Source organism: Carassius auratus, unplaced genomic scaffold, assembly GCF_003368295.1.
Source record: "Carassius auratus strain Wakin unplaced genomic scaffold, ASM336829v1 scaf_tig00017302, whole genome shotgun sequence".
NCBI lineage: Eukaryota > Metazoa > Chordata > Actinopteri > Cypriniformes > Cyprinidae > Carassius > Carassius auratus.
This window is the reverse complement of record NW_020524769.1, coordinates 1-24,099: the sequence shown is the minus strand read 5'-3', so window position 1 is coordinate 24,099 and position 24,099 is coordinate 1. Positions and strand designations below refer to the sequence as shown.

At 36.5% G+C, this 24,099-nt stretch overlaps 1 protein-coding gene across 1 annotated transcript in view; it reads right to left on the bottom strand.

The window, feature by feature from the left end:
* Nucleotides 1–15,672, bottom strand: part of LOC113075617 (CUB and sushi domain-containing protein 3-like) — a gene marked incomplete at its 3' end in the record, with an annotated part of 43,675 nt that extends 28,003 nt beyond the window's left edge. Inside the window, exons 1-10 of the mRNA XM_026248299.1 lie at nucleotides 15,548–15,672; nucleotides 14,872–14,984; nucleotides 8,678–8,860; nucleotides 7,067–7,393; nucleotides 4,480–4,674; nucleotides 3,863–4,001; nucleotides 2,984–3,171; nucleotides 2,655–2,843; nucleotides 940–1,056; nucleotides 176–391 (exon numbers count right to left, since the gene is read on the bottom strand). Coding sequence (XP_026104084.1) covers nucleotides 176–391; nucleotides 940–1,056; nucleotides 2,655–2,843; nucleotides 2,984–3,171; nucleotides 3,863–4,001; nucleotides 4,480–4,674; nucleotides 7,067–7,393; nucleotides 8,678–8,860; nucleotides 14,872–14,984; nucleotides 15,548–15,672 — 1,792 coding nt within the window. The remainder of the gene's footprint in view (nucleotides 1–175; nucleotides 392–939; nucleotides 1,057–2,654; nucleotides 2,844–2,983; nucleotides 3,172–3,862; nucleotides 4,002–4,479; nucleotides 4,675–7,066; nucleotides 7,394–8,677; nucleotides 8,861–14,871; nucleotides 14,985–15,547) is intronic.
* Nucleotides 15,673–24,099: the final 8,427 nt, after the last annotated feature.

The following is a 24,099-nucleotide window of genomic DNA, read 5'->3' as shown; positions in this document are numbered from 1 at the left end:
TAAAATCTTTTTTTTCTCTCCATTGCCAGTTTCATTAGGATTTTAGAAAAATATCCAAATGTTTACACAATAGGTAGAAAAGTAGCTTGATTCAGTAAATACTGTATAAATTGTAAGAGGACTCAACTACTGTCCCTGTGCCCTTTTCTAAGGCTATTCTCAGGACATCTCTCACCTGAAAATGTGATGTTGAAACCTTCGTAGGAGATGGAAAAATCAGATATGAAGCGGAGCTGGGCCTTGAAGTTGCCATAGAGCCCTGCGTTGATGGGCGAGGGCAGCTCTGCACCTGTGAGGCGGGCGAGCGGCTGAACAAAACTCCCATTCTCTGTGATGAGGAGGTAGTCATGATGATCCTCCAGGTGGAAGGTGTTAAAGCTGAACTGAACGCCTATTGGTGAAACAAGAGCAATGCACAAATTAAGCAACCTACTCCTATAGTGCACTCATTAGACCCAGGAGAAGGGGAATCTATTCGTTACAACTTTTTTCTTGGGCCTTGTGAATTTAAGCAATGGCCCTTGGCTGAGGTCAAGCAGAACAAAGGAAAATTCGATACTGACCCTTTTTTGCCTTTGTGTCAGAAAGAGAAAAGTCTATTTTTAGTTCCAACTGATCTGTCCACTAAATATAATGGCCTTCAAAAATGTATATACATTAGTAGCCACGGGAAATTAAAATTCAAAGTATCTTTCATTATTCTGAACTCAAAGGTTGTATAATGATATTTCAGAGTAGGGCATGGACGATTATCTAAATCTGTATTCATGACAGTTTGTACCTACGGCTGGCTCTAGAATGTGAAAAACTCTTGAATCTCGCTTTTCATCCAGTTATCAATTTGTATGTTATTCTTTAGTATTTGGCATGTCAAAAAGAAATACCATTCAATTAATAGGTAACAAACTGCAGCTTAAGGTATATCAGCTGCTGCTTTACCTTTGCCATGGCTAACCTCCACAGTCCAGGTGCAGTTAAGGGAGCTGGGGTAGACCTCAGGGTATCCCGGGGATAGGATGGTGCCTCCCGGTCCTCGAACATCACCCCCGCAGAGTGCTAAAGGAGTAAGGGAGCACAGGGAGTAAGGTACTTACTTAAAAATACCCTTCACCTAAATTCAATACATGCAAATGGAACCATTTATAACCATAAATGATTTAATTGTTCTATCAGCCCATTTACTTGGATTATCAGTAAACATGTCAAAGGTGAATTAACATTTGTGTTTTTCCTTGTGACAGAAACTTCTAAGCACAATTCGTAACTATTGTTCAAATATACAGGGTCAGAATTTATTTATTTCTTTTTTTTTAACTGAATGCCTCTGATTGGCCGCTGCGTTACTAAACTCAACAGATTCCTGTGTGATTTGTTATAATGCGCAACACTGTAAAAACGTGGAAAAAGAATCATGGTGCAACATTGAGCAGATCTAAATTTAATGCTGCAGTCAACAGTTTTTAATTCATTTTATTGGTGACAGCTGTATTTAGCTGTATTTTGTGTAAAGCAGCATTTTTGTCCACATGTTTTGCTATAGTTTCTAAAAACCAAAACTTATAGAGTGGACAGTACATTATTGACAGTCAACAATGAAACAGGACGAGCCATTGATTCCAAATGGCTTTTTTGCACTCCTTTAAGGTATAACGTAAGTGCACAACGACATTAACACTGTGCAGGTGGTTTTTGGATATTTTATTATGAAAATCTTTGTGGCTTTAAGCTGTATATTTATCAAAATCTTAAAATATTTAAGGAGTCAAAACTCAACAAAAATCGTTAAATATATATATAACTCCATTAAATTTACAGTTACTGTAACAATATGCATTGTACAATTCCATCCATCCATCTACCCGTTTTCAAAAAAAAAAAAAATTCTGCTTGTATCAGAAGTATAAACAAAAACAGTGTGACTTTTATAACCACCTAAGCTATTTCTTGGAATAGGAAAAACGCTCACATTGGTTAAAAACTTGTCATCTCGCTCACCTCATAAAATGCATGCTTGATTTTTGACAGTACTAATATTTTTTTTTTCTTAAACGCTGCATGGTGCTCAGTGTAAGAAAGATCTAGAGTACCAGACAGACCTTTGCTACCTGAGAGCGCAGTACAGGCAGGTGCATGTCTCTAATGTATGCTGCATTTAGAGCCCATGGAGGTGAGATGACTGTGTGCAGTAAAAAGTGCCCCTGGATGTCTAATCTGGTGAGCGCATCAGTTCCTATCAGCAGAAGCAGCCTTCACAGCAAATTGCCTCTCAGAGTCCTCCTCAGCGATGGGCTAATGGCCTTGCATTGAATCACACTGTTTCAGTTTAGATGCCTTAGAGAAGGCAAAGCAAAAGAATGTAATCAAATAGCCGAAGGACAGGCAGCCTAAGGAGCTCTGACGGGGTAAGGCACAGGTAACATCTTTCATGCAGGGTTGAGCAGAAGTTTCATTGCCGGCACAAGCCTGCTGTTTTGCGCTGTCTTGCTCTAGTAATACGGTTTATTAAGCCCTTTTTGTCACTAACTCAGAACCTTTTATTTATTCGATATGTTAATCAACACCTCATCTTTTTCCTTTTAGGAACAGTTTCATTGATCAGTAGGTCACTAGGTTTAACAACTCTTCTTTCACTATGAATGTCTAAGGAGACCAACCGTCACAGGTGGGTAGCGGGTGGCTCCACCAGTGATTCTTTTCACAGACCAATGGCTCTTCATGGCTGAGGCGGTAACCCGAGTCACAGCCGAAAGACACAGTGGAGCCGATGGAGAAGTCCTGACCGTAACGAAGACCATTGACTGGAATCCCTGGATCCAGGCATGAGTAGGCATCTATCGTAACGCCTAGGGATAGCAAGACAGACGAAACTCAGAAGTATTTTGAGAGCGTTTCAATTACTTACTGCAGGCTGGTGCTCTACATTAACAAAAGTTGCTTTTAAATGGCAAGTTTTGAAACTGTGGAAAGTTTACTGTACACTTACTTTCATACAGGATCTTGAAGCCACTGTTTGAGCGGCTGTTGTCAGTGGTGAAAAGCATGTACAGGTGGTTGCCACTGCTAAATAGAAACTGAGGCACCTGGGTGCCATTGAAGGCGCCAATTAGAGGAGAGAGAAGATTGGGCCCATCGTGAAGCTCCAGGAAATCACAATTCAACTCTGTCTGAAATCTGGTTGGAAAAACAGGAAATAATTAAATGTCCTTGCTGACAATGATACAACTTTACCATATTTATACACTACAGTTGAACACTTTGAAGTCGGTATGATTTTAAAAGTAAAAAAAATAAAAATATTATATTATATATATATATTCTTTTTTTATGCTCACGGAGGCTGGATTTATTTGATCAACAAAAATATAGTAAGATTGTGTAATATTATTACAACTTAAAACAACAGATTTTTATTTGAAAATATTTTAACATTTTAAAGTCTTAAGTGTCAAATGATCCTTGAGAAATCAATCTAATGATCTACTGATTTGGTTCTCAAAAAACATTAATTCTAAAACATAGTAAAAACATTGGTGTACACTATTTTTGTGGAAATGGTGATACATTTATTTCAGAATTTTTGATTTAGGGTTAGATTTAGAATGTTTGCAAGAACAGCATTTATTTGAAATAGAAATGTCTTCTTTTAATCAATTTAGTGCATCCCTACTTAATAAAATCTTACTGATCCTGAACCTTTTAATGGTAATATATTTACAGTGTATTTACAGATTTTTTTGTTGCTGGAAAATTAAGATTCAAAAATTCAAATTTTCACAGAATCATTTAAATTACATAGATGAACAAAAAAACAACACCAACAACAACAAAAAAGAATCTATTCAAATAAAAAAAAAAAGCATACTTCTCAAATGTGATCTTGATAGAGCGTCCTGGTTCAGCCTCTATGACCCACTCACAGTTGAGCGAATCTTTGTAGTAACCAGGCCATCCAGGAGATAAAATAACTCCACTAGGAGCTGAAAAGTGGCCTCCACAGGGAGCTGTAGAAAGAACAGATTATTAACGAAGATGCATTTAAGTTGACTAACATTAAGCCACTGTTTTTGATTTTATTTGAACTATAATCACATGTATACTGTACTTAAAAGCAGTTAAATAAGACCAACTAACTGTACCTCAATTTACATATTTACAATCCCACATAAACTAGAGTAAGGTGTTAAAATTGCTTGTGGGCGACACTGTCAGTCTGTCACTATTCCTCTGACCATATGAATAGTGTTACAGCATAATTAGAAACATGTTGAGTAAAATTCAAGGGATTGACAAGGATTTTAACGACAGATGACAGGCTGCCCACCACCACATGCCCTCTGGTTTACATGCCCTATTAACCTCGTCTGTGTGACCCACAGGTGACTGTCTATTCCATTTAGATTGACACTGAAAACCAGGCAGAACTGTCCACTTATTGAGGACTCCTGTCTACTTTTGGTGGCAACTGGCCCTAATAAATACCTTCACACTTTGGGATGGGGCCGCTCCACATCACCTTGCCACCATTCAGCTCACAAGTGATGGTTTCTGCTCCCTGGGTCTTAATGAAACCATCCTCGCAGATGATCGAGATGGAGCTGCCTAGCTGGAAACTGTCACCAAAACGTCTGGCGTTCAGAGGGACTCCTGGATCCGGACACTCATTATGGCCAAATGCTGTAAGGACGAACGACATAAGATAGTATTCTAGAATTGGAAGTGTCCTGAACAAGTTTTCTGGCTAGTCAACATTGATGACTGCAGAATGTCACTAAAAGAAATAACACTTTATCAAGTGGATGAGTTGAAAACTAGGTTGTTAGAAAGTTGACAAGTTTGAAAGACACTCCCACCCTAGGTGGTGCACTTCAATTTACCCTGCACTCAAAATATGAGGATTTGTGGTACTTTTTAGGACAGGTTTCCACTCAGGGCTTTTTTTTTTAGTATTAGTATTATTGACCTTCCAGCTGTTTTTATAATAACTCCATGAAGCATACACAGAGGCCCAAGGCGAATGGCCAAGAATGCTGCTGTCCACAACACCCTGTGCGCCTGATGGATGTCTGGTGACAGGAAAGGCCTACAAGAAGGACATGACGTTTGTCAGAATGAATACAGATTTAACGTACTCCATCAGGGCACTGACAGCTCTTAACAGACAACAGTTAAGTGTCAGTCTGTTAAAGAACGCGACATTAGCGTTCAGCCTTAAACGATTACAGCAGGGTTGTACCTAATATGCATGCAAACCCATGTCTACTTTAAGGACTTGATGGACCTGATGGATTATTGTGACATTTCTCATCTCCTTTAAGAAGGACCATCAAGAAGTCATTGTGTGGATTAAAGTCATGAGGGGCGGAGCAGAGATCTGGTGCGCATGCGAAAATCTTTTAATTGTATTTGTCATGTCTGTAAGAGGCCCTTAATAGACACTTTCATCTTTGTTTGTCCTATCACAAATTCAAGGAATATTGACTATATATATATATATATATATATATATATATATATATATATATATATATATATATATATATATATTAGGGGTGTAACGGTTCACAAAATTCACGGTTCGGTTCGATACGATACACTGATGTCACGGTTCGGTTCGGTTCGGTTCGATACGTTTTAGATACAGTAAAATGTAAAAACATCTCAACTTTTCAGAATGCCGCAAGCGCACCGCGGGTCATGTGACAAGAACCAACCAATCAGCTTCATCCTTTCCCGTAACAACGTTGAGAGCTCAGCCAAGATGAAGGATCAGCTGATCATAGTTGTATATGGATTGCAATTTTGAATAAATTTAGTAGCAGAGCTACTGCAAGCGATTTTTAGAGCTGCAAATCCATTTATCCTTCGCTGAAATTTCCGCGTCTCATGGAGAGAGCACGTCATTGTTGCTTAGCAAAGACAGACGCCTCAGGAGCGCTTCTGCCCGAGCGCTTTGGAAAGGAGGAGAAAGACGCGCTTAGCGTTTTCCATGCGTTTTTAGGAGCGATATGTGAACGGCCCCTAAGGCGCTCGCTCACTCAGCACGCGCTGAAGGCTCGTTGCAAAATGTCGAATGCATTTAACAGACCAGAAATATAAGATCCTAAAATAACCAACAGGTCTGGTGTTTGGGTTGGATTCCCTGTAAGCTATAGTTTCTAAATGCTGCAGGGATAGTTTGCTGCGTGCATGTTTCTCCTTTTTTTTCGTCTTTTCCCAGATAGTACTGACGCATATATCCCAGATATCACCGCTGGTGTTTTTTTTTTTTTTGTATTCCCGCTGGTGTACCCGGTCCATGTTGCAGATGCGACATACCGTTGTTTTTTTATCCACCACTCTCTTGCCATCACAATTATAGCTTAAAGGGAATCCAAAGTGCACCCAAACACCAGACCTGTTGGTTATTGGAGGATCTTCTCATTTCTAGTCTGTTAAACGCATTGGCTATTTTGCAACGAGCCTTCCGCGCGTACTGAGTGAGCGAGCGCCTGCTGAGTAGCCTAACATAAACATATAAGATGGTGTTTTTTTCTTCTTCGGGAGTGTCAGGGGCGTTGCCTGTTACGTTGTTTGGGTTATTGGGCTACCTTGTTGAACGCATATCATTATATTTCTCTTTTTTTTTTTTTTTCAAATATAATTAATTAGTCCAACGAACCGTTCGGTATACATAATGCGTACCGCGTACCGAACCGAAAGCGTCGTACCGAACGGTTCAATACGAATACGCGTATCGTTACACCCCTAATATATATATATATAAATAAAGGACATTTTCATAATACAACATATACAATGTATTGACTTTTTGACTAATTATTGTAAGCAGCTGAATTGTACTGTAACTGCAAACTGTAAAAAAGCATTATTCAAAGATAAGATTATCTTAATAATCATTATCTGTTTTAGAAACAGCAGTAACTGCTATCAGTACACTTTGATACACAACACGTTTAAAACAGACAACATTGTGTCTCATGCAGAATTCATGCTCAATACATGCTTTACAAATGCCCCATGCAGACATAATGCAGATTAGAAACCAATCCAAATGTGGGACACGCACTGGTGTAGGTAATGTTGAAACCTCTGCCTGACATAGAGTGGTCAGCCTGGAACTCCAGCCGGAGAATGTTGTTGTTGCTTGTGAGGTGGGATGGCACTTCCGCCCCAGTGAAACGGCCAAGCACAGACGAGTCAAGCATCTCTCCATCCTTCACGGTCAAGATGTCGTATGGAGCCTCTAGGTCAAAGTCATTGAAGGCCAAGTGGATACGGCTGCCGGGCTCTGATAGGATCAGCCACACACAGTTAAGGTTGTTCCCATAACCCTCTGGGTAATCCGGAGAGAGGACTGTGCCCATGGATGCAGTGAAGTTTGAAAGACAGGGAACTGAAAGAACAGAACAGAATAGCTGCTAATTTTTAACTAAAGATTAAAGTAAGTACGTTAATATTATAATGTTTTTTTCCCCCATAATGACTGAGAAAAAACAAACAAACACCCAGGCAGCCGACAAACATATAAAAACATGCCACATCATACATCAGTGTAATAATACAGCACTTAGCCAAGTGAATGTGTTTAATATGCAATATGGAGACTGTCACGCCACTGTTTATTAGGTTCTGCGCTTTCTGACAAACTGCGTTCATGACATAGCTGGACTTCAGGCTATAAATAGAGCTGATTTGTTCAATCTTCCAATTAGAGGTGGAGAAATTTCAGCTATGCATTTTTTAAAGCAAAGAGCCTACAGGTGGAGTATCAAAATATAGCAGATGTCACTGCAGCTAAAGAATGCAGGATGCAGGATGGCTGCATATATAAGCCAATTATTTCAGCTGCCTCAGAGATTTCTGCATACATTTTGAAGAAAAAGCAAAGACAGAAATGTTAATAAAATCCAGTTATTTGGAGATTCTTATGGAACATGAAAAATTTGACACACACAAAAAAAAAATGAAGTGTGTGATTTCTGTGCCTTTAGCATCACAGCTAATGACTGTTTTCAAACTTGTTTCCTAAACACTTTCCATAGCTGCCTCTGGTCAGCTAACGTATGTGACCCTGGACCACAAAACCGGTCTTAAGTGTTAATTTTTCAAAATCAAGATTTTAAAATAATCTGAAATCTGAATAAATAAGATTTCCATTGATGGATGGATTAGGATTAGACAATATTTGGCCAAGATACAACTATTTGAAAATCGGGAATCTAAGGGTGCAAAAATTCTAAATACTGAGAAAATCGCATTTGAAGTTGACCAAATGAATTCTTAGCAATGCATATTACTAATCAAAAATTTGGTTTTGATATGCATTTTGATTTACAATATATCTACATAGAACATGATCTTTACTCAATATCCTAATGATTTTTGGCATAAAAGAAAAATCGATGATTATGACCCGTACAATGATTTTTTTTGGCTATTGCTAAAAAGCCCCAGTCACTTAAGACTGGTTTTGTGCACCTTGAAAAGTATTTTAACAAAAATTTAATGATGGTGCTTCTTGAAATAGAAAAGATATGAGGGCATAAAAAAGCACTAATTTAAATGTAGCAAAATCTAACACAGTCAATTCTCATCATAGTACCAAACTAGGACAGAAAAAAACATTTCTAAAGCAATTAATCAGTCTGAAATGTACAGTAACATTGACAGTACTCACAAATGCAAATGGGGATGTTGGCAGACCACTGGTTGTTGTTCTGACAGGATATTGTCTTCTCTCCAATAAGCTCAAATCCAAATTGGCACTCAAAGCGTAGCACATCACCATTAGAGAATCCATCTCCTTCTCTCATCCCATACAGAGGGGTGCCTGGGTCCCCACAGCTCTCCTTGTCAATTTCTACAGAGAAAAAATATAAATAATAGTGATTGCTAAACATCACATTTCCTACTTCAACTGCTGCAGTTTAAGAAGAAAAAAATAATTATATACAGTATGTATATATAGTTTTTTATATATAGAGTTTTTTTCTCCAATCAGTCAACAATAAACTGAAAAGTAAACTACAATAACACTACAAAAACAACAATAATTCTAAATAAAAACGTCAACAATCACTGCTATTTTTGACTGCTATTTTGTTTACCCGGAAAAAAAAATGCAGCTTGTTGCTCAAGGAAGTCTTAGTGGTTGAGGTAATTAAGAGAAATTAACTGTCACTTCCTCTCCATGTTAAAGTTCAAAATAAATCTACAGACTTATAGCAAATGACTGAATTGTAGCTTCGAAAATGGTACTGAATCGCACTGCAACAATCCAATGATGGACTGATTTCATCAGATATTCTGAACCTCGCAGCACTTAAGGGGATGTTGACCAGAACAGAATGCCACCGAAACTCTCTGTTCAGCCTAGATAAGCTTCAGCACCTGGACCCTTCGATGGTAGGGTCGGCCATCCAGGACATTCCCACCATGAGTACAAAAACCAAGTCTGGGGGTCACTTTACCTAGAAAACACCTTCCACCTGCATAGAATTGACTCAGTGGGCGGCAGGCTGCTGGAATGGGCAATACATCTTCCCAGCCACTTTGCACGTCCATTCACAATTGAACTATGAACTCTGTTCCAAATGAGGATGCTTGAGGATTTGCCAAAGGATGGACGGTAAAAGAGAGAGAGAGAAAAAGAAACCTCCACTAAATTTCATTTAAAACCAAATCAAAGTTTGAACATGTAGGAAGGGGATTTCTCCTAAGGTATAATGGAGGTCTTTGGCCAATGCTTGATGTATGGCATTAATTTCCGACATGACAGTCTCTTTATGACTACCACAATGCTTTACTCCATTGGTCAATTGTGAGGGGTGGCTAGGGGAAGGTTAGGCCATATTTACTGCTTTGTATTTATGATGAGGCACAAAATAGAGTACAAATTGTCTGTAGGAGCTGATGGTGTGTGAATAATCATGGACAGCGCTATACTCCAATGTAAGGTCAGCATGTCAGATGCACACTACTCCGCTTCTCTCACGACACTTAATGTGATGGGGTTCTGTGCGCTTGTAATCCTGAGGACCTCTCTGTGAAGATCAGTTGTGTTAACAAGTTATCCAATCAAATCCAAAAGGTCGATTCTGTATATGTAAGCACAGACAGCCCACACAGGGTAAGTTTGGGACCTGTGTTTTTCTTCCTGAAACAGCCTGGGAATTACTAAGTATCAGTGAACTTTGGCATGTAATACATCAAAAAGCATTCCAAGCATTTACCATATAGCAGGACTCATTAAGCCTGCCTTCACATAAAAGCCTATAAATAAATTTAATCTCAAAACCATTTCTTATTCATTGGAAAATGGCAAGTAATTTATCTCTCCCTTTGTGTATCCCATGGATATTGTTTCATTTCAATAATGCTGACTTTATCTCTCTCAAGAAAGTCCTCATTATCACAAAGCCGAGTTTAATGTGGAGTTGAGACACAAAAAAAGGCACTTCTAAAACACAAGTAACATGAGTCAAGTACACACAGGCAAACTCCCAGGCGGATCTCTGTTTTATTTCTTTGAAGCATTTAATTAAATAAGGTTTTTAAACCATGTTGAAGATATTGAAGTGTTCTGGCTATACAGAATACAAACAAATTTTTTTTTTAAAAGAAGGGATGTTTAAATAAGGTTTTTAAACCATGTTGACGATATTGAAGCATTCTGGCTATACAGAATAGAAACAAAATTATCTTTAAAAAAAAGAGATGTTAATGTGCGTGGCCAAATGCTGGTGCGTTGAAACTGTGTGTGCCAAATCAATAACAAAATGCACTAAAAAAAACTTCAGTAATTTATAAGCGCCATTGCTTAAAGGGTAAGTTTACCCAATAATCAAAATTATATAATTAAGAACTCACCCTCATGTCATTCCAAACCCGTGAGACCTCCATTTATCTTCAGAACACAGTTTAAGATATTTTAGATTTAGTCTGAGAGCTCTCAGTCCCTCCATTTTTTTTTAAGGAATCGAAAATACATTTTGGTCAAAAAAATAGCAACAACTACGACTTTATTCTACATTGTCTTCTCTTCAGGGTCTGTTGTGAGTCAGTTCAAAACACAACTGTGTAGTGATATCCAGTGAACGAAGCATTCAATGTTAACCGGATCTTAAGCATTTAATCCAAAATGACTTAAGCTGTTAACTTTTTTTAATGTGGCTGACACTCCCTGTATTCAAACAAACCAATATCATGGAGTAATTCATGTACTTAAACAGTACACTGACTGAACTGCTGTGAAGAGAGATCTGAAGTTTAACACAGAGTCGAGCCAGATAACGAATGAACGATTGAATCCTTCTCGAGTCAAGAACTGGTTGCATCAGTTATCGGATCACCAGTAGTTCTTTCGGACAGTTTGATTCAATAAACCGGTTGAAGAAAACAGTTCACCGGTTCTTTTGTGCTCAACCTAATGACTTAATTTGCGTTGATTGCCCTTGATTCAAGCCTTCGATTTACCTGGGCTCATAACATTAGCACAGAATCAGTTCAGAATCAATCACCAAAAGAATCACTTCAGTTCAGACGCTCTGTGTGTCGGTCTGCTTCACGCTGAATCACACATGCGCAGTATCATCAGCTCCTCGGTTCTTGAATCGGACGCGTCTGACAGAAACGGTTCTTGACTCGAGAACGAGTTATTATCTGGCTCGGCTCGGTGTTCATCTTCAGTTCTTTCTTCAAAGCAGTTCAGTCAGTGTACTGTTTGAGTACATGAATTACTCCGGGATATTGGTTTGTTTGAACAAAGGGAGTGTCAGCCACTTTAAAAAAGTTAACAGCTTAAGTCGTTTGTGGATTAATGCTTATTGGAGAAGTGAACCATTATAAACGATTCATTTTGATTTGGTGAACTGGTTCAAAAAGATCCGGTTACATCGAATGATTCTTTTGCAAACTGGATATCACAAACTGCTGTTTTGAACTCTCTCACACAGACACGGAAGAGAAGACAACGATGAATAAAGTCGTAGTTTTTGCTATTTTTGGACCAGAATGTATTTTTGATGCTTCAAAAAATTCTAACTGACCCTCTGATTTCTGATGGACTACTTTGAAGATGTTTTTCTGACCTTTCTGGACATGGACAGTATACCATGCACACAGTTTCAATGGATGGACTGAGAGCTTTCGGACTAAATCTAAAATATCTTAAACTGTGTTCTGAAGATGAAGGTTTTACGAGTTTGGAATGACATGAGGGTGAGTTATTAATGACAATTTTGATTAGTGGGTGAACTGACACTTTAAGAAAGACTGGATTGTTCCACTCTGAACCATTCAACCAAAAGTTGACAAAAATGATATTTTTAAACTCTTGTAAGTAATCAAGCATTCAGACTACATTCATATTCACCATTAGTTTCTCTCCATAACTGATGTGTATCTTCAATGTTATTACAAAGTCAAACTTGCAGTTTTAAGTTAGCAGCAGAGATTCAAGGCTACATACATCAAATGGAGGATTACTAAACAGAGCATATGGCCATACATATAAAACTAGCACACACACCTACACAAAGTTATACTCTAAGACATACTCTTTGAAGATGTTATAGACTCCAAAATAAAGCTCCACAGTATAGAGATGCATTTAAGAATAATTTATAAAAATGTGCTCAAGGTTCAAGCCTTAATATCTTGAGTGATGTTCGTCTATATATATATATATATATATGCCGAAACGCATATAAATAACAATCACCAGAGTTAAGAATAATAGACTGATTTGCATGGTAATGAATACAAATCATGGTAACGCTTCAGCAGCGCCTGTCTACAATTTGAACCTTTGGGATCAAGTAAATGTGTTATGTTTTTATGTCATTAAGTTTGTCACAAAAAAATAAGAACAGTGCACCCTCAGAGGTAAAATATAAGGGTATAAATTTATCAATGTTAAATGACAAATGTAGTTGTATTAATAAGTGAAATGTAATCATTAAACTTCAGTCACCATAAACCCAATTAATGAGCCATGTAAATAATGCATTTATCACAGACGTCACCATAATGGAGTGCATTTGTATTGTATGTGTACACTCTTAGATGGGATAAACTATATCTCTTCTGTGCTCTAGGGCAGTGCTTCTCAAATAGTGAGTCATGACCCAAAATGCGCCATAGGTCTGTCGGTTTTTTATTCTGCCAATATATTATTTCATAAATGAAGGTTTTTTGTGCAAGATAAATTGGTGGTTAACACTTGGTGTTACACTTTCAAATCTATTTCAAATTAAAATTAAAGAAAATTAAAGGACCAAACAAGGACAAAATGACACAAATCGTAACCTGACAGGTAAAATGAACTACTGGGGAACAAGACACTGAAAACATTAATATTTCTTCCATTCAATGAATGAGTGCTGTGAACTATTAATGTGCTCATTTTGTGGCTGGATGATGGATCCCTCAAAGGGCTCTTGATTTATGTTATATATCACATATAATACTCACATCATATATTATATGTGTCTTCATTGTATTCACAATCTACAGAATCTGACATACAAAATCTAATTTAATCTTACTCAATGTTAAACCCATGATATTCTTTCAGTTAGAACAATTCCATATTATTAGATTAATTCTAATAATACTATTCTAGTATAGGGCAGTAGAATGGTGAATATATGAACAAATATTCTGAAATACAATATAAGAAATGATACATTTAAATAAATATAAAACACGCACACACACACACACACACATTATGTATGTCCAAGCTATAGATCTTTATTACCTCCTGTATGACCGTCACATATTTATGATTGACAGGACCAATTAGACCTACCTAGAAATATAAATTGAAGAAACAAAGCCACTGTGCTTGTCTGTGGCGTATACAAGAAAAATTATAATAGGCTTAGAAAAAAGAAAGAAAAAAAACCAACAAAAAAAAGACAAATCTGATACAATCTGTAATGTTTTGCCAGTCTCTCCTAGGGATATCATACAGTAATCTGTTTTTTTTCTCTCTCTCTCTCTGGTCTTGCACTTAAGGGGATTCATTTGCTTTCTCAGACTCTTTCGCTGTCTACCTCAGTCAGTCTCTCTCATTATACTGAATGGCACCTTGTTCATCACCCCGACACTAATTTATTACAAAACCTTGAGGGAGGAGAGATAATCAAAGATATGGGTTTTGTAGGGACTGCTGCTTCTATCAAGTGAATGTAGCTCATGTGTTCGGGATGAAAGTTAGTTGCCGTGCATTCAGCAGAGACCACTGAAGTGATTTGTGGGAACTGCTTTGCTTTTACGCACACTGACTACTAAGAATGTATGCCGAATACTCATGCAGGAAATAGTGGACATGTCCAGGTAAATAATGGCTGGTCTTTTGATGTCTAAACTGCTTTGCAGTGGATGTGAAAAACACTTTCTCACTCGATCAGAAAACAGTGATGAAGGTTGGACATTTGATTGAATCTGGGCTTATTGGTCTGCCCTGTTTTCCCTTTCTGTTTGTGTGCAGTTACAAATGAAGTTTATTTTTTATTTTTTTGCACTCTGCCACACTTCCTCTATTTAACCTTGACAATAGGGTTGCCAGAGACACAGAATTTGCCTGACAATTAAATATTTGTGGTACAAATAGTTTTTTTAAAAAAAATTAAGAACAGTTGTTTAATCTTAAATAAAATATACAGGTGCATCTCAATAAATTAGAAAAACAAACAAACCAGAACAAGTCTAATATTTATACAGTGTGGTTATCTCCAATAACCAAGACTGAGTAAACCACAACCCTGACATTTCATTTTCTTAGAACAACTCTGTTTGCCTTTTAGTTATTTTTTTAGACAATTCCCAAAGCGAACTATACATTGTTCAGATGCTTTCAGGTACCTTTGTAGTTGATCTTGAAGCCTATAGATCCCACGCTTTCATCAGACTGGAGGTGAAGCCACATCTGATGGGTCATGCTAACGATGAGGTCTGGAACAAAGCTGCCTGTCAGACTGATGAGAAGAGAGAGATTAGACACACAGAAGCACATCATACTGAATGCAAACTGGCAGACAGCCTGGTCATTTCTAATTGCCATTTTTTGCATATTTTAAAATAATAACAAAGTTGTAGAAACTAAGAATTAGTTTAATTATTATTTATTATAATGCATCATATATTTAAAATGCTTTAACAGTAATCATTCCTAGGCACACTTTTTTATACAAAATGTCTTTAAAGGTCAAAGAGCAAATCACAGATGCCAAATATTTGACTGGTATTGTACTTATAAAACATTAATACATGTTAATAACTAACTTTGTGACATGAGACAAACATATATTTGTAATCCAATGATAACAAAGGAGGAGAACAAACATTTGAATTGTTTCTGAAGACACAACATGGATATTTACAATAGTAGGATATTCAAAATTCATTTCTGTTGCTGGAATATCATTCTTATCAAACAAACACTGCTCAGAGCAATGAAGTTTCAGGAAATGCACAGAATGTCCTACTTGTGTAAATTATGTATCATCTTACCGTCCCAGACTGTGGATAAGAAACTCACACTTGCAAAATGGTTTTGGGATCTCCGACTTCCCCTCCATCACCGATGGTTAGTGTGTCATAGCCCAGTTCTAGGTCAAACTCCTCAAAGTTAATCTGAATCACCTGTCGGCAGAAATGAGGCATAATGCTTAGTCGTGTGTCAAATGAACGGAATTAAACTTTATGGATCTTGCATAATTGTATCCTGTCAGCTGACTGAAACAGAGAGATAGAGAGAGAAGATGGCCAAATCTCTCTCTACTGAATTTTGGAGATAATAAAGAAACTCAACGTTTCCAGAAAACTTTTGTCAAAATTGTACTCCGGTTTGCTTTGAGCATTCATGCATGATGAATTTGCCTCTACTAAACAAACAAATTCAAATGAGATTTTTTTGTTTGTTTGTTTGATTGTATGACATACTGTACCAACCCGATCTCATGGCAATTCGTACATTTTTCACAAGGTAGCACTCGTACCAATTCATAAGATTGTTGCCAAATCGTACGTATTTTACGAGTTGCACAATTCGTATGAATTTGTACGAATGACCTACACCTAAACCCGCCCTTAAACCTAACCGTCACTGGGGTTTAGACAAATCGTATAAAATCGTGTGAGGACGTACAAATTCGTACGAATAAGCCACCTCGTAAAATACGTACGAATTGGCCGTGAGATAGTGTTGGACGTACCGGTTTTATAGTGCTCAACAGAAGAATGTAATCATAACCCAACCAATTTTATTTGCAATTATAGTTTAAATGGGACAGGTGAAATGGGAAAAAAAATCAATATGCAAAAGTCAGACTAATTATACCTATTACACGCATCACAATGAATTGATTCATTAAGATGTAATTATTTCAAGATTACAGCATCTCTTGAATAATTGGGAGTTCAGAAAGAAGGACCAAGGCTTTAGAAACAGGGATTAGAGGTGTGGAAGAGCCACAGGGATACGGAGAGGCCTGAACTTTCTATATCGATTGACTCATTGAGAGATACTGGGTGGAATTAGTTGCCATGGCGATGGGCTCTTCACCATAGCCAGGGTTTAGCAGGTATGGATGTATGAGAGCTACTTAGGACTGATGATTGATGCTCAGACAGCATCCCGTCACTGATAATGAAGTTGTTTTTTCCCATGTAACTGAATACAAAATACTCCAGAGTCCCCGTCTCAATAAAGGTCACCAAATAACAAATGCAGCACAGGACAAAATAGTTGGGAACGAGACTTGAGATAGCTGATCTAGGAGTAGTCTGTTCTCTGGATATTTAATATTAAGCATACCAGCATAGAAGAATCCATAAACCTGACCCCAGATCAGCTGTACAACACTTGAAAACAGGAACTTGTATTTGATGACTTGCCCAGCCGGTCTGCCAGCGGTTGTCATGGTGATTGGAGTCCTAAGCTAATGCTTTTGTTAGAGAGTGAGTGAGGTGCTGAGGCCAGATTATTGAATTGTTGAGAAAAAGGTAATAGAGCAGAATTATGACTTTACAATGGAGCAGAGAGACCAGCGAAAATGCTCCAGTGCATTTATGGATGTACAGTAAAGGCAGGTCTATTCCATCAAACATGAAAATGCGTCATTCTGACGGGGGATTGTTTAAAAAGCACATCCAGTTTTTTTTTTTTTTTTTTAAAGCTAACCACTTTTCAAACGGCATTCAGAAAATAAATCTTATTTGACCTGATGCTAGTCAAACAAGTGTAAGATACAGAAGCCTGGACACACACATACACCAAACCAACACACCAATATATATACACACTATACACACTAAAAATTTGCATTAGAGGCAACTATTTATCTTAAATATTTCGTAAATTAATCCAGTCATGAAATTGTATAAAAACGAAATAAATACATTTCTTTTTTATTATAGTGCATGATACTATGTCTCTGTCTAAGAAAAACGGAATATGCCCCATTTTACATTTATGTATTTAACAGATGCTTTTATCCAAAGCTCCAAGCAAGAAATTCGGCAGTTTGCATCATTTCTGGGAATCAGACCCACAAGCCATTGTTAAATTTGAGCAAACAAAATTAATTACAATAAAAAAATGTAAATTAAAATAAACTTTTTCAAATAAATGCTGTTATTTTTTTTATATTTATACTGATTATATTTCACAATATTATTATTATTATTATTTTACTGTACTTTTGATGTAATAAGCTTTGGTGAAATCTTACTGACCACAAATGTTTGAACATTGTGCATATGTCCATTGGGAAAAAAGTATATTATATTGTTGGCTCAAAACATTCACGTCTAATCACAAGGAATGCCAATGCAACTCCTCCAAATGCACAAACGTGTAACAGTGTACACGCAAGGGGAGCTGATGCCTCATCAAGGTGCGAACAGAAAACACACTTCCAGGATGTCAAGCTCCCATAGGGCTGTTCGTGGTGTCATTTCACCCGATTAAGTTCACAGAGATGGGATCACTGGTTTCTCTAAACCAGACTACTTCAACTGTCACACAATCCTGCTGGGATTTACTGCCAGCGTGGACTCATGGCTGTAGTATCACCCAAGCATTACACAGATGCAGTTTAAAAACAAGAATGAAAGCAAAAGCCATCATTTGACCACTAGTAAGAAAATGACACGGTTGCTGCAAAGATTGTCCAGGTCAACACAAGAAAGAACTTTCAAGGAGCAAGTGATTAAAATATATAAATGCTGTGAATTCAAATACATATATAATGTCAAAATTATATAATTCATAGTAATGTTAATATTATATTAATAATGATCAATTTTTATTACCCTTATTTTATAAAATAATTAATTTAGTCATCAGAACCAGAACTAACAGCACATCAGTCAGCTTTTAACTTAATTTCAACTTGTTCCTGTCATACGTCCACAATATGTGTATTGCTATTATTACCACATATGTATTTTAATGAGCATACTTCAATCATATTGTGGTTGCTGCCGTTTATTAAATGCAACAAACCACTCTAGGGTGTGTCAGAGTGACTTTACATCTACATTTGTGTCATGGTTAAAAACACCCCTAAAATGAAATAAAACCACTTGAAATCACTGTCATCTGTCATGGCTTTTAACTTTAGTTCAGTGCTGTGTTTTGTTTATTTTTTCCCGTCCTAGAAGCTTTATATAAAGAATTTTTATTACCATCACATTCACTTTCTTCTGTTCAACGAATTTTCAATAATGTCACTCAAATAAGACTGTATTAGTAGTTTCACCTGGAGCAGTATTTCAGTGCTATCATGTCAGCCCTCCAGCAGACGGCGAGCTGTCAAGTCAGGACCATGTCAAACGATAGCGCTGATGAACAAAACGTGATTCAGTTTGCTCTAACAAAAGAAATTCAGCATGAAAATGTGGATCAAAATCATAAACCATGAACTGAGCAAAAACTAAACTGACTTCTTTCTTCCGTTAGACTGTATTAAAGCAACAAATTCAACATTGCCTGAAACTTTTGAAATTTGATGAAAATAATGATTGGAATATTACATGATCACAAGCAGAGACAACAGGGGCCTTTAAAATGTTTAGTTTCTCTTCAAAATATTAAATGGGTCTGTTTTTGTTCTGGCTCCCAAAAGGACAGGAGCACGCTATGAAGAATGATACATTTTCCTTTCATTGCTGATAGTGGAAAGCTATAAGTAACCATAGATAATGTTTTTTAAAGCCCCTGATGCAAGCATGATGTGAGGAAAGAATACATCCTGAAAAATGTTCTTCTGGGTTTTACATTATATACACATAGATAAAAGGAATGATTGAAAAGATTATAAACAACTATGTACCTTCCTGAACTACAACACACTGCCTATTCATCTTTTTTTTAAAATGATCATTATTTATTTTTTTACTTCAGCTTTCTTTTTTTTTCTCTGTTTGATTCATTTTTATACATTACATTAGCTGTTTCTATTCTAATATACTTTTTCATAAAATGAATGAATAAATTAAATATGTTAAAATAAATGTTGTGATATGACCTTTGATGCTCCCTCTGAGGTTAATACCCAATCTGGGCATCATTCTCCAACAAGACCAATGGGACGACAGCATTTTAGTTTCTGCTTGATAAATCAGGTCATGCCCCATTCAGAACTCTGAAAAACAACCACCTACAAATGCACAGAGTGACGTTTAATGCCGACTTCACTGGCCACAACTCAGCAGCTGTAAATATGAACAAGGATGGACACAATTTGTGTCTTATTCATGAAACATGAGCCAATTACTGTGTAAATTGCTCATTAAACAAATTATTTTTAATTTGTCCCGTTGAATTCAATGCATTTATGAACAAATTCCTCAGAAATTTTCTTTATTTTTAAATATGGTCCAGTGTGTATATTATGCAACAGCTTTGATTCTATATGCATGGTGAGCACCGATTTAAGCAGAGTTAACAAATCCCTTGTTAAACCAATGATCCATTTATTATTTTCGATAACTCCATTTTAACAACCAAAAAAAAAAAAAACCCCAATAAACTGAAATTGTATCCCACATTCTCACAATCCATTGGCAAAGGACTCTAAATTGAATTAAGTCAGACGCAATCCAAGCCACTCTCACCAAGGTTAAAGCACAGAGTGCAATATAAATAAATCGCCACCCTAAAATTGTCTGCCAAAAATAAATGAACAATACTATTACCAGGCTTTAAGAGACAATTACAATTGCTCACTTGAAAAAGGGTGGTCTGTTGGTTGACCGAGCTCTGTTTAAATCTCTGAAACACACTTTTTTTTGCTCCAAATGCATTTCTCTTTGATAGATAAATGGCTTTTGCCACATGTCTTTTCTGTAAATTAGTGAAACCTACCAAATAATTGTACTTTCAGAAAATGTTTTACAATTAGTACAAGGCTATAATTGCAACAAATGGCAATGAACAGGTAAAATGGGGACAGTGAATTAGACGTGGTACCATAATGTCTGAATATGGGATTATTATTATTATTATTATTATTTATTTTATTTTTTAAAGGGTACATAACATACACAGTTTTACCTAATCTCATCTTAATCTTGAGTACCTATAAAGTAGTACTGCATCCTTCATATTGACGCAGATTATGATGCACATTTCCACATATTTAAAAGTATTTATTTGAACTTAAAATAAGTTAAATGTACTGATGAGTAAAATTCATGCTAATTTATTGAGATCACACCAATTTTATTTGACATATTCTGTGAATGTTCCCTGAACATAATTCACTCTTGTTGATCCAACCAGTGTTGTTGATCAGGCTGATTCATTTTATTTTGAAAATGTAAAAGGGTTCAAACTAAATTTTTTTTTATTTTATTTTTTTTGTTACCATTATAACAGCCCTTAATTTCAATCAATTTAAAGTCTATCCTTATACAAAGCATGCTGGGAACTAGAAATCGACTGCCCATTTTCAATCAATGCAACATAAATTATTAATGTAGGCCCAACTTAACTTCAGTGGTTTAAGGTAACATTTTACAATTGTATTTTAATTGAATATAATACAATTGAGTGCAAATGAAAGATTTATGTTGTTTTAGCTTATTTTAAGTAAAGAGAAAACAACTAAAATATTTTTTTTTAATGTGTCAACACATTAAAATGTGTGTCTAAACAGGAACAGACCTTAAAAAATTTACCCTGAGAAATATTCACTGGAATAAAGAGAAAAAAAGTTAAATGTGACTTGCTACAAAAATATTTATTAATTTATAAATTATTGTAAATCAAAAAACCTGATTCTTGAGCAAATGTAAAAAAGAGTGGAGAGATGGGGAATAAGAAAGTACAGTACTTGGGTAAGTGTCTACAAACTCTTTGATTTATTGAAAACAACACGCCAAAGGCAAGGCTGCAGGAAAACAACACAAGTGTCTCTATTCATGCTGGCAGAGTTCCAGACCTCTCAAAATGGTCAAATGCGAACTGAAAAAGTAGGAACAGAAAAAAATCTATCTATGGCCAACAAGGCTTTCATACTATGCTCCATCCATCATACGATGGGAAAATGTCCAGACGATTTCATCACGGCCTTTTGAACATTAAATTGTAAAACACAGCTTTCCAGCTAAAACCTTGGTTTGAAAGTACCTGCTAAAGTTCCTTTGTTCAGTTTGGTTGTCCGATATTGTTTATGTTACTGCTGTTGTGAGCCTGTCATCATCTTCTTGGAGTACTATTAAATATAAGTGAAATTATCTTCGTCTTTGTGTGCAAAGTGAATCAAACACTTGAGAGAATGACTCTTATGATCTGGTTCATTTCTAGTAAAGTGTGATTCTGAAGTTAATGATTCTTATGAACTGGTCTGTAACACTTTAGTTTAAGGACCAATTCTCACTGTAAATGAGTTTCTTATTAACATGCATACATAACTATCATATTGGCTGTTTGTTAATTCATTTAAAGCACATATTCTGTATGGCTATATTCTACATCCCTAATCCTACACAATAAGCCTATCTAAACTTAACAACTATATATATATATATATATATATATATATATATATATATATATATATATATATATATATAATATATTATATATAATATTTCTCCTCGATGCTCCTCAATGTAGCTGTTGTGGGGGTGCAACTCCTCAAAATTTGGGAATTAAACTGAAGTGTTGCTATAAAATTCACAAGTGCAATGAAACAGACACTGTTCACCTTTACACACACATAACTAACAAAGCCCATCATGTAGTTCCCTATAAAACTGCAAGGACTTTGTGAGGAAGAAGGGACTGATTGGGAGCTGTTTGTAGGGGGCGAGGCCACAATAACAAGCAAAAGGACAAGGGAGGAGGCCAGGAGCAATCACACAGAAGGCCCGGAGAGACAGGGCAGTCAAAGGAGCAGACACCCATGCACTCTTTCTCTCTCTGATACAGCGACAGCATCACCACAGGCCCTGTACTAGAAGCTGAGCAGAGTCACACCAGAATACTAATGCCAACTTGTGGACCACAGTGTTACGACAGAGACTCAACTAGGTGTGGTACAGTGGTAGGAGAACCACTTGAACCACTTTGTTCACAAGAAACAATACAAAACATGTAGGCTAAGCCGCCACTTTTTAAGTATGTAACAACTTTGAAACAAATGCCTGTAATGGAAAATCTTTCATTGCATTTTTGGTTAATGATGTCCAATTTGCAAATTCCTTACATCTTGTTAAAATCAATTGCAAATTTAGCTGATTATCATTTCTGAAGTCAAGTGATCTAAAAAAATGCTCGGCTTCAGAAATAAAACCTGAGCTGCCAGTAGTTACTGTAGCAGAATTAAATCAACGAATCTGTTAGTCCAGCGAACATGTAGCATCATTTTTTACATACACTGTAAGAAAGGATATTTTCGTGGCCAGAGAAAATACTTTCATACAGTATTAATGCATTAGAGCATGTAGCAAAATCGGAATCATAAAGGAACATTGATTTGTAAGGCAGAATCAGAAACTCATGTCATTGGGCACAAGAGTTTTATTAACTAAACACTAACTCAAACTAGTCTAACAAACGAACAAAGAAACATACAATTACTCATACAGGGAAAGGAAAAATGAGATTTAATAGATGATACAGAGAATGAAGCTATGGAATAGTCAGTTAACCACCTGAATAAAACCATCAGCGCTGTTATAACGGGGTCTACAGCTTATATTAAACCTCTGTTTCCGTTTAGTTAAATATATGATACTTGCATTTCGGGAGAAGGGTCCATAGACTGTTTGGTTAGATGAGGCTGTGTTAGATATTATTTGTTATATTTAAGTTTTAAGTTTAGTATGTGTGTCTGATTTGTCCAAATGCTACAATAATAATGATAATGATAAAACAGAAGCAGAACTGCTGCTTATCGGATATATTCCAGTATCTTGGATAACTGTATATGGAATAGTTTTTTTTTTTTAAATCCCTTGACTTGACCAAGAATAAACAGAGTAAGAGAGAGAGTGCAACAGATGTAACATATATTGTAACATAGATGTAACTTACTTATGTAACCTTTCTTCTTGTAACACCTAAATGTCATAGAATATAAAAGGTATTACAGCATTAGCAAAGACACATTTTTTGCTCTTACCTTGTTTAGGTGCTGGCTGCTGGATGATCCACACACACTGGGAGTTGCTTCTCATACTGAATGGGGAATTTGGTGAGGTGAAAGTCCCTGATGGACCTTGAAGATTGGATCCACAGGTTTTCACTGTACAGAGGAAGAGAGAGATAAAAAAAAGATGAAGAAGTCAGAAGTTCCTTTTCTCTTCAAAAAAACATGTCAAAGCCTCAGCTAATTGGTTTCAGCTGTGGTCAGTGGCCACTTAATGTTTTTCTCTACTATTGATTTGATAATATTAGGGGAAAAAATTCTGCCGACCTCCCTACATCTCGAGGGATCTTGAAGTTTTCACTGTTTTCGTGGGATTTGCATGGCTCATAGTGGAATATAAGCCACAAGCCTCCACAAGTCCATCCATGACCGTCTTAATTTGTCAATGATTAGCAACCAATCAAACCCTCAGATGACTAACTTCACG